The sequence below is a fragment of the Vigna radiata genome, unplaced genomic scaffold (assembly GCF_000741045.1).
Source record: "Vigna radiata var. radiata cultivar VC1973A unplaced genomic scaffold, Vradiata_ver6 scaffold_23, whole genome shotgun sequence".
NCBI lineage: Eukaryota > Viridiplantae > Streptophyta > Magnoliopsida > Fabales > Fabaceae > Vigna > Vigna radiata.
Genome location: NW_014541837.1, coordinates 2,675,027 through 2,688,374, shown reverse-complemented (window position 1 = coordinate 2,688,374; position 13,348 = coordinate 2,675,027). Strand labels below are relative to the sequence as shown.

General features: G+C 28.3%; 2 protein-coding genes across 2 annotated transcripts; both read left to right on the top strand.

The window, feature by feature from the left end:
* The first annotated feature begins 5,980 nt into the window (after positions 1-5,980).
* LOC106778543 (probable histone H2A.3) lies at positions 5,981-6,891 on the top strand. Its single transcript, XM_014666512.2, has 2 exons — positions 5,981-6,273; positions 6,461-6,891. The coding sequence occupies exons 1-2, from the start codon at positions 6,085-6,087 to the stop codon at positions 6,677-6,679; spliced, it is 408 nt and encodes a 135-aa protein (XP_014521998.1). The 5' UTR covers positions 5,981-6,084; the 3' UTR covers positions 6,680-6,891.
* A 4,807-nt stretch (positions 6,892-11,698) lies between these two features.
* Positions 11,699-12,629, top strand: LOC106778542 (probable histone H2A.3). The gene is made up of 2 exons (XM_014666511.2): positions 11,699-12,002; positions 12,179-12,629. Exons 1-2 carry the CDS (start codon positions 11,814-11,816, stop codon positions 12,395-12,397), a joined length of 408 nt encoding a protein of 135 aa, XP_014521997.1. The 5' UTR covers positions 11,699-11,813; the 3' UTR covers positions 12,398-12,629.
* Positions 12,630-13,348: the final 719 nt, after the last annotated feature.

Sequence of the window (13,348 nt, the reverse complement as noted above, 5' to 3'; positions counted from 1 at the left end):
ACCTTAAAACTTAGAATCCATGATAAATGAAGATATTTTTGTCTATTATAATCCGGTACACATTGTTAAAACGTACCAACTGAAAAACAGGCGTACGCGTGTTAACAATATATATATATATATATATATATATATATATATATATATATATATATATATATGAGTTTACCAACTTATATTTTTTAAGATGTATTAAATTTTAGTTGACAAAAATATGACTCATATATTATGAATTCTGAATTTTAAGATTAAAAATATTTGAATAATTTTTTATTTTTTTTATTTTCATTTAAACAAAATAAAAATTATTAAAATACTCTAATATTTAAAGTATATCTTATTTTATAAATAGAAATTCTGTAACATCCCAATAAATATAGATTGAAAACTATAATTATATCCAGGAGTTAATAAGAACAATAAGAGAGAACAGTGGTGAAGAAGCAAAATAAAGTGAAGAGAAAAGGAAATACCATTAAGAATTTAAAATTTTCACAAGAAGCTATAAATCTGATAGAATATACAAGTTTAGATCGAATGGTATTACAAAAGGGCTATACCGAACGACTTTACAAAACATTATATACACCGAACGGTTATCTATACAATAAAGCTATCTACAAGCTACTGACCAGACGGTCCTACACTATCTTTGGGTTGTATGGTCTGCAATGCTTCTTCAAGAGAATCTTCAAAGTCGCCCTCTGCTATCATCCATTGGATGATCATTGCAATGAAGAAAACAATTGAACGATTATGACCGAGCGACAACATAAACATGACAAAAAATAAGGGTAAGCTTATATAAATTTAATTAATCAATTTCAACATACATTAAAAACATAACAACCAAATTATGTAACCATCATACAAGTACAACATGAAGAACCGAACGGTAAAAACCATCATGACCAACCACTACTGACACTATCCAGATGGTATGAACTATGTAGTTATGACGCTTATGCACCCGGGTGGACCTGGCTGGGATACACTCAACAAACTGCCACCCGAGGTTAGTCCAGTGGAGCTACCTCGATATAGAAATACCCTGAGGCTAAAGGACCTTTTGTGATTCCCACACATGAGTTACCCTTCTCTACATGAGAAGAAATAATCACGGAATATCAGGATAAGCGATAGCTTAACTTAGCCATGTTCATACTTTACCATTCAATTTCCATAACAAGATATTCCTCCTTGGAGTTCTCTTAAAATAATCATAATATACTTCATCTTTCTCATTTCATATGATTCAATTTCCATATTGTAACACACAGTTTTATTCTGAAATAATTCTTTAATATGTAACAAATATCTGAAGGAAATAACTGAACGGTCAAATACGAGGAGAAACCAAACGTGAAATATAATTTAGGAAGTGACCGAACGGTCAAACACTGAAGGAAACCGAGTATTATTTAAGACCGAGCCAATATAGAATAATTTATTAGAATGACCGAACAGTCAACAACTGGGGAAACTTTAGTGAAACTGAATACTATAAAACTCAGGCTGAATGCTTTTAAAACAAAATAGTTCTCTTCAATAAACCGAGTGCAAGTACAAGCCCGAACACTCTCTAGAAGTTAAGTGTCAGTGTAAGACCAAGCACTCTTTCAGAGAAATAGTATTATTACAAACCGAGTACTTGAAGGACTAAGCGTTGGTATAAGACCGAGCACTTAGTAACCGAATGTTAGTCTATGACCGAGCACTTCCAAAATCGACTGCTCAACAATATAAGACCGAGTACTTTAAGTGACCGAACGTCCAGTGTAAGACCGAACGTTCTAAATGGATGATTATAATATACATACTAAAACCGAGAGGGAAAACTTTCTTAACTTGTTTGGAAAGACTAGGATAAGCAAAGTAGGAAAGAGTCAATATAAGCATTATAAGACCGATCGATCATCAACTGATTTCCTACATAGGGAATTCTGCCAAGACCGATCGTTTTGGGGAAAACCGAACAGTCCTAATGACCTTCGGTTCCAGTTACATAATTCTTCTAAGTTCAGCAGATTTATGCCTAACTTCATACCCAATATCAAACATGTTATACAAACAACATACAATATTTCAACATACAATTAAAATTGTCAAACATATACTCATTAAATCATGCATCCATTCAAATAATCATAATTAGATCTTATAAGCTTCTTTTACCTCTAATTCCAGCTATTCTTCTAAGTCTTTAAGCAAGTACTTCCTATGGCTTCCAAAAATCCAAAGTCGTCCAAACAAAAATCTGATCGGTGCAAAGGAAAGACCTTGTCACCGGGAAGATTAATCTGAAAGGAGTTTGGTGATCGGAGAGGAAGAAAGGTGAGAAAACTTAGAGAGAAGGTGGAAGGTTTTAGAGAGAAGGAGGAGAAAAATGGTAGATTCTGAAAATTGAAGTGAAGAAGAAGAAGGGTTGCATGCAAAAAGTGACACCAATTTTCAAAATCTCACTTTAAATATGACCTCCACTAAAAATGTTTAGTCCACTTTCTGTCTGTCACTTGTCTTCCATTTTCTAGAAATTCTCATTCTCCCTGTTGCCACACGATTTTCGAGGGGCGAGAAATTAAATGAAGCTGCCACTTTGTCTCCCACTCACATGGGGAAATTAAAGAAGCGTGGCATCTGTTCCCCACTAAAAAAGTAATTAATGGAGTATGACAAATTCTTTTATCAATTAAATTTTGATACACTTTATAAATTATGTTACTTAACAAACTTTATATATATATATATATATATATATATATATATATATATATATATATATATATATCAATAATTTTTAATTTATTAATTAATATTTAAAGTAATTACTGAAGTGAATAATTGTTTTTTCTTTAGAACCGTTTATATTTATTTATTTTCCAGGGTAAAAAATATATTAAAACCAAAAAAACTAGAAGATCTCATTAAATAATTGAACAAAAATTAAAATAAAATAAATCTATTAAACCAATTTAACTGCAACGTGTTAAGTAAGTGTTGAATCTCTCAATACTCCTGTAAGTTAACAAATTTCAAATTTAATCTTCTTAATTCAAAATTTATCATCTGCATATCAAAAATTAAGGGTAAACATTTTCCCTTACCTTTAATTTTCATTTTTAGATTTATTTTGTAAACTTTATTTTATTTTTTTGAAAAAAATGATTTATGTTGTGATTTGTAACACTAAAATTACTGCCATCTTATTAAAAACAGATAAAATTATGCACTAAAATGCTTTTGTAATGTTAAGAACTAATTACTTTTTGTTTAGTTAGTTAACTCGTTAATATAGTTTATCTAGTGTTTCGAGTAAATTCTTGAATATTGTTTGTCTTAATTATCATTTACTATTGTCCTGGTTTTGTATACAGAATATTTTAAACACTTTCGTGTATATTGTACCATATGTACAAAATCTTTTATCATTCTATTTTTTTCTCCTTTAGTTTATTTTTATATTGTTGGAGTTTTAATATATATATTTCAATTTTAAAAAAATATATTTCAAAAAATTGTTTTAAAAATAAGAAACAATTAACTTTTAAATATATTACCATGAGTCTTATACATTCAAAAAAGTTTTTTCAACTAAATATAACTCACTAACATAACTTAACATCAACGTTAATTTCTTTTTGTTAGGAAAAGGATGAAGATGAAATTTTGATAATGTCCAAATCAAGTGAAGAAAATAAAAATTCAAGAAGATCCTTTGAAGACTTGTTTTGCAATGAAAAACTTTTGTAATAATTGTAATTTATTATCTATCTAAGACTTAGATTTTCATTGGTTTTGATTCCATGTGTTTTCATACTTTTGTAATTGACGTTAAGAATCAAAATCACATTGTTTTAATCGATTAAAACTAATGTTAATTGATTAAAACGAGTAAAAGCTTAAAACTCAACTTTCTCTATTTTAATAGATTAAAATACATTTTAATCTATTAGCTAATCGATTAAAATATATTTTAATGTATTAGCTAATCCATTAAAATTCATTTTAATCGATTAAAACTGACCGTTTGAGTTTTTTAGCTTTTGAAAACTAGCCGTTGCACTCATTTTAATCGATTAATAGTAATATTAATTTATTACAAGCATTAAATGGCCAGCCAGTTACGAAAAATGGAAGAGTGTTTGCTTGAGTCTATATATAGACTCCCTTTATCCATCGACAACAACTCTTCCCTTGGTCTAAAATACTCATAACTCTTTCAGAATTGTGTGCTCTTGCTCAGATAAGAAAACTCTTGTCTGTGGTGCTGGTACATTGCTATTACGGTGACGGAGGAATAACTCGTTCATCCTTAGTACGTCTGAGGAGGTGTGTGGAAGAGGATCATCATTCGTGAAGTATTCGGAGGAGGTGTTTCATCTTTCATGAAATATTCAGAGGAGGTGTCTCATCCTTCGTGAAGTATTTGGAGGAGGTGTCTCATTCTTTGTGAAAACTCAAAGAAGGTGCAGGTTCGTCTCTTGTGGTATCAAGAGAGGTGACTTTTAAACTCTTACAAATTATTTCTTTATGATTGTAATTTATAATTGTTTTGTAATTAGTAAACTACTTATCTTAGTTTGAGATAAGAGACTGAACGTAGAGTTGGTAAGATCCGAAGCATTATAAGATCATCTTTACAAATTTCTCTCAACTTTACTCTTGTTATTTATCTTTTATTATTTATTTAATAAGTTTAATTTAACAGAAATTAAAAAATACACATTTATATTAAAATCCTCTTCGTTTATATTCCACCCTGTACCTTTTTATTAGTTTATTAAAATAAACGAGACAAACACTCATAAAAATAGATATACTCACTATACCCTGATCATAAAAGTCATATTGAATACGCATTCCCATGGCTAAAATTAATTAATTTTATATATGAGATAAAATTTTTTATATATGAGAAAATTTAAAATTTTATCTATGATGCAAAAGTTGTAATGAATAAAAATATGTATAAATAGATCTTGAAAGTTATATTGCTATATTATCAAATTTCAAATATAATATATTTCTGTTATTGAAGTAATTTATTTTATTCATTCTCAATTTTTATAGTGGATATTTTTTTTTTTGAAATTGAGGTTTATTTCTCTAATTTAATATGAATATAAAAAATGGAACTGTTGTTGATACAGTAAATTCGACTTATTATAAATCGAATGTGATTGTTTTTATTAAAATAATTATTAAATGTACAAAAACGTACAAAATTCATGTCATTTTTTTAAAGTATGTATTTATCTCTTACATGATATTTTTAAGTTGAAATGATGAAAATCAAATTAGATGTTTAGTGATGAATCTTGCTTAAAAAAATCACTATCAATAATTTTATGGAAGTTGTATTTTGCATGTTGTTTTTTGAGGTATAGGAGTAGGCAAGAAATGCTGGTAAGAAGACTAGAATCATACCTAGACATATCCAGTTGGCAGTTAGGAATGAAGAGTTGAGCAAGCTTCTTGGAGATGTCACCATTGTCAATGGTGGTGTCATTCCAACATTCACAACCTCGGATGGGACCTCTAAGGGTTTTGATGATGATGAGGACTCCTAGATTACATGTCCTTTTTTTCTCTATTCTCCCTTTCTCAAAGGGTCTGTATATTACTCAATAATACATAATGTTGGGATTGCTATTCTATAATAATAATTATTTCCCTTCATGCATTCTCAACTCTTTCATTCACTTAACTTTATATTTATATAATCTTTATGCAAACTTATTTTCTTTGGGTCAAAAACAAAAACCTATAAACCAAAATGGAAAATGGGATAATGACCACCACACTCTCTTTTTACTCCTCTAATTTGCTTAATTTATATCCAGCCATCCACCCAACCAGATACATCATCGGGACCGTCCGTGATCAACGAAATCCAACGGCAGTCATTGTCGATCCGCCTAGTTCTCTCTCATTGGCCCAATTTTGACTCCTAGCACTATATATACCTTGCAACCTCTCTAACTATTCAAATACAATTTCATCTCTTGTTTTCACAGTTACAGGAACCCTTGTTATTCATTTTCCTGTTCTCTATTTTTCTTGCGATTAGGTCACAGTTCATCAATGGCAGGTCGAGGTAAAACCCTAGGATCCAGTGCAGCCAAGAAGGCTACCTCCCGGAGCAGCAAAGCGGGTCTTCAATTTCCCGTAGGCCGTATCGCTCGTTTCCTCAAGGCTGGAAAGTATGCAGAGCGTGTCGGTGCTGGTGCCCCTGTCTATCTGGCGGCCGTCCTTGAGTATCTTGCCGCTGAGGTAATTCCTAGTCTGCATATAATTTGATTTTTTGGAAATAATTTCCCCATCTTGGTAGATCTAGGGTTTTGAAATTTAATTGTGTTGATTTCTCCTATTTTTATGGTGTATCTTCAATTCCCTATAAATTGAATCAGGAAGTTGTGTTTTTTGATTGATTGAAGGTTTTTGGTGTTTGATTCTTCAGGTTCTTGAGTTGGCTGGGAACGCGGCCAGAGATAACAAGAAGACTCGAATTGTGCCTCGTCACATTCAATTGGCGGTGAGAAACGATGAAGAGTTGAGCAAGCTTCTTGGGGATGTGACCATTGCTAACGGTGGTGTTATGCCCAACATTCATAATCTTTTGCTTCCAAAGAAGGCTGGTGGCTCATCCAAAGGTGCTGGTGCTGACGACGACTCTTAAATATTGGGATCTAATTTTTGTGAAATGAGGCTGAATTTAGATTTTCCATCGTCTTATTGTTTTTGTAGTTCTTCGATCTTTGTGGTATGTAGCTGTAGTTAGTTTCTCAGTTAGTGATTATGTGAATAGTGGAGACTCTTACTCTTCAAGAAAGATTGTTGAAAATTTAAATCAATTTACCTTCATCTCTTAATCTACATGGTCTTCAATCCCTTTTCTGTTTCTGCAGAACTTGATCTGAAATATTATTATTCTTGTTTTTTATTGAAAGAATTAAAAGTTGGTCCTTGCATGCAGACTCTAGTTTGACGTTTGTGAGTTCTGAACCTCTGTGTTTTGGAATTGTTTGACCTGTTTTGTTTGGTTGTTCCGTTGCATTATTGTCTGGGCAATGTTCTGGGTTTTCAATGATATATGTGTGTATAAACATAGTTTCACCGATTTTATGATTTGTAGTATCATTTGGGTTGCGATGGTGATGAATTCTTGTTATTTATTTGAGTAATCACAAGTAGTTTCACTGATTTTATGATGTGTAGTATCATTTGGGTTGTGATGGTGATGAATTCCTGTTATTTATTTGAGTAATCACAAGTTTGAATCATACCCATATTTTGAGTGTATTATTCTCTGCGTCGCATATCTGAGGCTATCCAGATTACTGGCTAAATTCACCTGAATTCTTGTGTGAGAATTCTGTTGTGTGAGATGTTCTGTTGAACATAAGTTTTTTGTGCAATTTGGGACCTTTAAGGAGATTTATTATTATATTAATTATAAATTTTAGTAATAGTAATGAATAATCCTAAAACATATTATTTGTTTAATAGCAATAGTTTTAGAAACTTTTAATAGAGCCTTCTAACAATTAAGTTTAATAGAGCCTTATAAAAATGACATTACCTGATCTTGTGTAAGTTTATTAGTTGATTTGTATGCTTTTATAATTTTAAATGTTAATTTGTTTTATAAAAGATAAAAATCATGAAAGAGGGTACTATGTTATCAAATATTTAGTATAAAAAAGACATTGACATTTAAAAATTAAATATTTTGATGTGTAAAAAGAATTAGAATATTAAAGAGTATAAATAATAATTCTTAGCAAGTTTTATGTTTAAATTTTCCAAAATACAATATATTATTTGAAGGGGTAATAAAATTCTTAATTAAGGTTGTAATAAAAGAAAATATATTTTCGGGATTTAGATAAATTTTATAAATATTAAATAAGTTAATTGTTAATTGACAGAGATTAAAAAAAACTGTGTAATAAAAGACAAAAAAAATGAGTTAATTTAATAAATTATTAGATCATGACAGAATATATATGTATATTTATTAAGGATAATTTAAATTTAAAATAGAATACTACCAAAACGTATTTATTATTTTATTTACACATATATACAGTTTATATATTATAAATAATATATTTATATGTAAATTGATTCAGTATTTGATGAAGAGTAAAAATGTAATTGATGGAATGGTAATTAATGTTGTTTTACAAATCATACAAACAAAGTTTAAGAAAAAAGAGTGTAATAATTTAAATACCCAAGTTAATATTTTCAGAGTAACAACAAATGTTTTGAATGGGTTTTAAATTATTCATTAATTATTACAGTAATTTTTCAGTTACTCGGCAAATACTAACATTCCTTATATGAAACTATTTTTAAAGCATGTGTCTAAGGATGAAGAAGCGTAAATATATTATGTACAAACAAATACAACAACTCTAAAAATGAAATTGAATAAATATCACAAATAAGAAATATTTTAAACTTTTCGAGTCAGATTTCTAAGAAAAGTTAGAAATGATAAATCCATTATGAATAAATTATATATATATATATATATATATATTCCATTTTCAGATTTATGTCTTTTAAATAAATAATTAAAATAAAACAAATTAGATGAACTTAAATTTTAAAAATTTTAAAGTATCTTATTTTAAAGTATTATCATTTTAAAAGTAACTTTCTGTTAAAAAGTATAATAATGTTTTAGCTTAATATAAAATTGATTTTGACTTCAATTTATGTTTATTTTTACGCCAAATTATAATACAAAGTATATCATTAGTTTTACTTTAATTTTAAAATTTACATTAATTTAAAAATGTATTTTTAAGTTTAATTACAAAAATTTATTTTGACATTTTCTCTTTATTTTATTGTAAATATACCATAATGTTATAACTGTGTTTATATTATATATATAGGTTTGTTAATGCGCGAAGGCTTGTTTTACAAAGTATAACATTAGTTTTACTTTAATTTTAAAATTTACATTAATTTAAAAATGTATTTTTAAGTTTAATTACAAAAATTTATTTTGACATTTTTCCTTTATTTTATTATATTATATATATAGGTTTGTTAATGCGCGAACGCTAAGTATAACATTAGTTTTACTTTAATTTTAAAATTTACATTAATTTAAAAATGTATTTTTAAGTTTAATTACAAAAATTTATTTTGACATTTTCCCTTTATTTTATTGTAAATATACGAGAATGTTATAACTATGTTTATATTATATATATAGGTTTGTTAACGCACGAACGCTTGTTTTTCAGTTGATACATTTTAACAATGTGTACCAGATTATAGTACACAAAAATACTCTCATATATTATAAATTTTAAGTTTTAAAGTCAAAGATATTTTTATTCTTAAAACTAAAAAAAAAGAAATCCCAAATCTTTATTCACCTCTCTCATTCCTCTCAATCCTTTATCTTTTATCTCTCTCACTCCAACCTTTTCTCTATCATCCTATGATAGATCCAGCTGAAAAAAAAAAAATACTCATCGTGAAACAATTTACCTTTGTAAAGAGTTGAGTCATTGGCATATTCGCCGCCTTCAGGCAAATGTTCATTTAAGATCTCTTCAATTTCATCATCTTCACTAACCGCTCTAATTTCATCATCTCCAGAGGTTGAATCGTCATCTCTTAAAAAACCTTTAGGCCAATTACCAAATCCTTCTGATGTCATTATGCTTGTAAAAATTACATAAGACAAAAATTATAAAATGAAAACTCATTATAAAATCATTTTTTGTAAGAAATTGTTTAATAGCGAATGTTTCTGATTTTTTCCAGAAGAATTACCAATTCCTTCATATGTCATTATACTTGTGAAAATTAGATAAAATTAAATAAGACAAAAAATATAAAATGAAAACTCATTATAAAATCATTTTTTTGTAAGAAATTGTTTAACCGCCAGTGTTTCTGATTTTTTTTAAGTGGGATTACAGTAGACATGACAAAGAAAATGTTTGAGTGAGAGAGATGAAAGAGTTGAGAGGAATGAGAGAAGTGAGTAAGGGTTTGGGGGTTTCTTTTTTTTTTTTTTTGTTTTGAAAATGAAAATTATTTAAATATCATTGACTTTAAAACTTAGAGTCCATAATATATGAGGGTATTTTTATCTACTATAATGCGGTACACATTATTAAAATGTACCAACTGAAAAACAGACATAAGCATATATATATATATATATATATATATATATATATCAATTTGACCTTAACTTATATTAGTTGAAATCCAAAACATTTATAAGATTAAAAAGTTTTCGATTAGAAAGTTTTAATTGAAATTTTAAAAGAAATGTTAATTTTCAATATAAGATAATACAATTAAATCCTAATTTATGATAAATTTAAGTATTTTTAATTTATCATAACACTAATCATTTAAATGAAACTAACATAAATATTTTAAATTTTTTTAATAAACTTGATTGTTTGTTTATATAAAAAATTATACAATGATACAAGAGATTGAATTTTTTGAATGACTAAATATATTTTACTTTTTTAATTAGTTAAAAATATATTTAAAGTATATAAAATATTCATTTAATTTTGTTATTTACAAAATTTATTTAAATTAGATTGAAAAATAAATTCTACATTTTAAATTCAAAATTTAAAATAATAAATTTAGGAATAACATTTTTATTATTATGTTATTTTTTAAGTGCAACTTAAATTTGTATTTAAATTTAACTATTTATTTATTATCTTTAATAATATAAAAGACATAAATTTATATTGAAATTCTATCAATTCTTTATTTTCCCAGTAATTAGATAGGACATAAATAATAGTTAATTTTTTATATCTTGTCTAATATTAGTTCAAATTTTAAAATATTTCAATATTTTTTATTTTTTTTTAAATCATATTATAGAATAGTCTTTGCTTAAGATATAAAATAGATGTTATATCTGCTATGTGTTATGTTTATTTATATCCAAAATAAATCTAATTTGACATGAGTTTATCAAAGTATTTTCAGAGACTTTAGGTAAAAGAACATAAAATATTATATATATATATATATATATATATATATATATATATATATATATTTATATATGGGTTCGTGTATTATATGTGATTACTATACTTTATTATAATAAATAATTATTTTAATTTTAAAATATATTTATATTTAAAAAAAGTGTTCAAATAAAAAAAACAATTTAAAAAAATCAAAGATTTAATTGATAAATTAATTATTATAAACAATATTTTTTGAAAGAGTAAAATGAGTATAAATTATGTATTTTTATATAATGGTATAGAATATCCTAATTAGTTAGAGTTTTTACTATAAAATTTTTGTACAAAATTAAAATGAAAGTGGATAGTTCCAAGTTGTTCAATTTTTCTTTCCATTTAAAACTTTTCGTTCATTAATTATTTTAATGAGACATTATATCTATAATAAATATCATAAATTATTTTGATAATTAAGTTAAAGATGGATATAATATATTTATATGTACATTAAATACAGATTGGGTACCACTAGCCACATTATTACAGTGGTTCACTTAATTCAAATCCTCTTCCCAAACCCATCTTATGCAATATCTGAACCGTTTGTAAAAGTACAATCCAACGGTAGGCATTACCTATCCGTGTCTTTCACTCTCATTGGCTGAGTTTACACGCAGTCCACTATATAAACTTCTCAACTTCAGCTTCAAATACACTCTTTCTTTCTTTTACCTGACCCAGTGGAACTTTACTGCAAGGGGACTTCTAGCATTTCAAACCTTTTTGTTTGGGTTCTGGTAACTACGTAAGGGTTCATCAATGGCAGGACGAGGCAAAACCCTAGGATCCAGCGCTGCTAAGAAGGCCACCTCCAGGAGCAGCAAAGCTGGTCTTCAATTTCCGGTCGGTCGTATAGCCAGATTTCTCAAGGCCGGCAAGTATGCTGAGCGTGTTGGTGCTGGTGCTCCTGTCTACCTCGCAGCCGTCCTTGAGTATCTTGCTGCTGAGGTAATTCCTAGTTTGAATATAGATTATCGCTTGATGTGGTTAGATCTAGGGTTTGAATTTTGGTGAGGTTCATTTTCCCTATTTGAGGAATAAACATATATTTACCAACAATTGGATGATTTGAAATTCCATTTTATTCTGGCTTCAATTAACAGTTTGGAGTTTGATTTTTTCAGGTTCTTGAGTTGGCTGGAAATGCTGCAAGAGATAACAAAAAGACGAGGATTGTTCCTCGCCACATTCAATTGGCGGTGAGGAACGATGAAGAGTTGAGCAAGCTTCTTGGCGATGTCACCATTGCAAACGGTGGTGTTATGCCTAACATTCACAATCTCCTGCTTCCCAAGAAAGCTGGGGCTTCATCAAAGAGTGGTGGAGCTGACGACGACTCTTAAATCTGCCTTTGTTTTTAAAAAAAAAACCTTAATTTTATTCGATCTTGACTCTCTGTTTCGTAGGTTTTTGATCTTCTTGATTTGTAATTGTAGTTAGAGTCTCTGTCAGGAATGTTGTTTATAGAGAACGCTGTGATGCTAGAAGAAAGATGGATGTAATTGTGGGTTTCCCGTTATTAAGTTTTTAACATAATTGTTATTTATAAAACTCGATTTCATCTAGCGACTTTGACATTGCTTCTTGGAGTTAGATGAACTTGTTTGTTAATTTTTTTATATTCTGTCTGTGCACTATAAAATGATATCACCCATACTTTGCTATTTTCCATAGTTTCGGACACAAACTGATGCATTTGTGGCAGATGAAAGGGTTTTGAAATATTCTAACTTGTAGGTTTTGAAGGATGAAGAACATGTTTTTAGGTTTTGAGAGATTAATGACATGTTTGGGAGATTTCCTATGGTGGTTGAAATGTTCGACTTTCAGTTTAAAAACATGGAATATTGTTTGTTGGAAATTGTGACACATTGACATTGTTTCCAAGGTTGAATAGTACTTGGTTTCTGAGTATTGGACTCTTGAATCTGAGTGTTGTTTTGAAATTATTTGGAGTGTAAGTGATGAAATTAATTCCTTAGGTTACGAGGGAAAGGAAAATGGAATCCCAACTGCTTGATTTCTTTAGAAAAGAATTTGTTAACATCGTCGCGGGAAAGGAAAAGGATTATGGCGGGAAGTTTGTGACAATGATTCCCAGAGGCAAATTACTTCAATAGAGATCAAATCAATTTTCTCAGTGAATCTATAAGCAGAAGGTTATATATGATTTTTCTAGAAAATTAAAATTTAGCATAAGTAATTAATTATAAACTACTGGTATTAATTTAATATTATTATATAGAAAATGTAGTGTTACTGTATTAATCCTTTAAAATGACGTTGAAGTATTG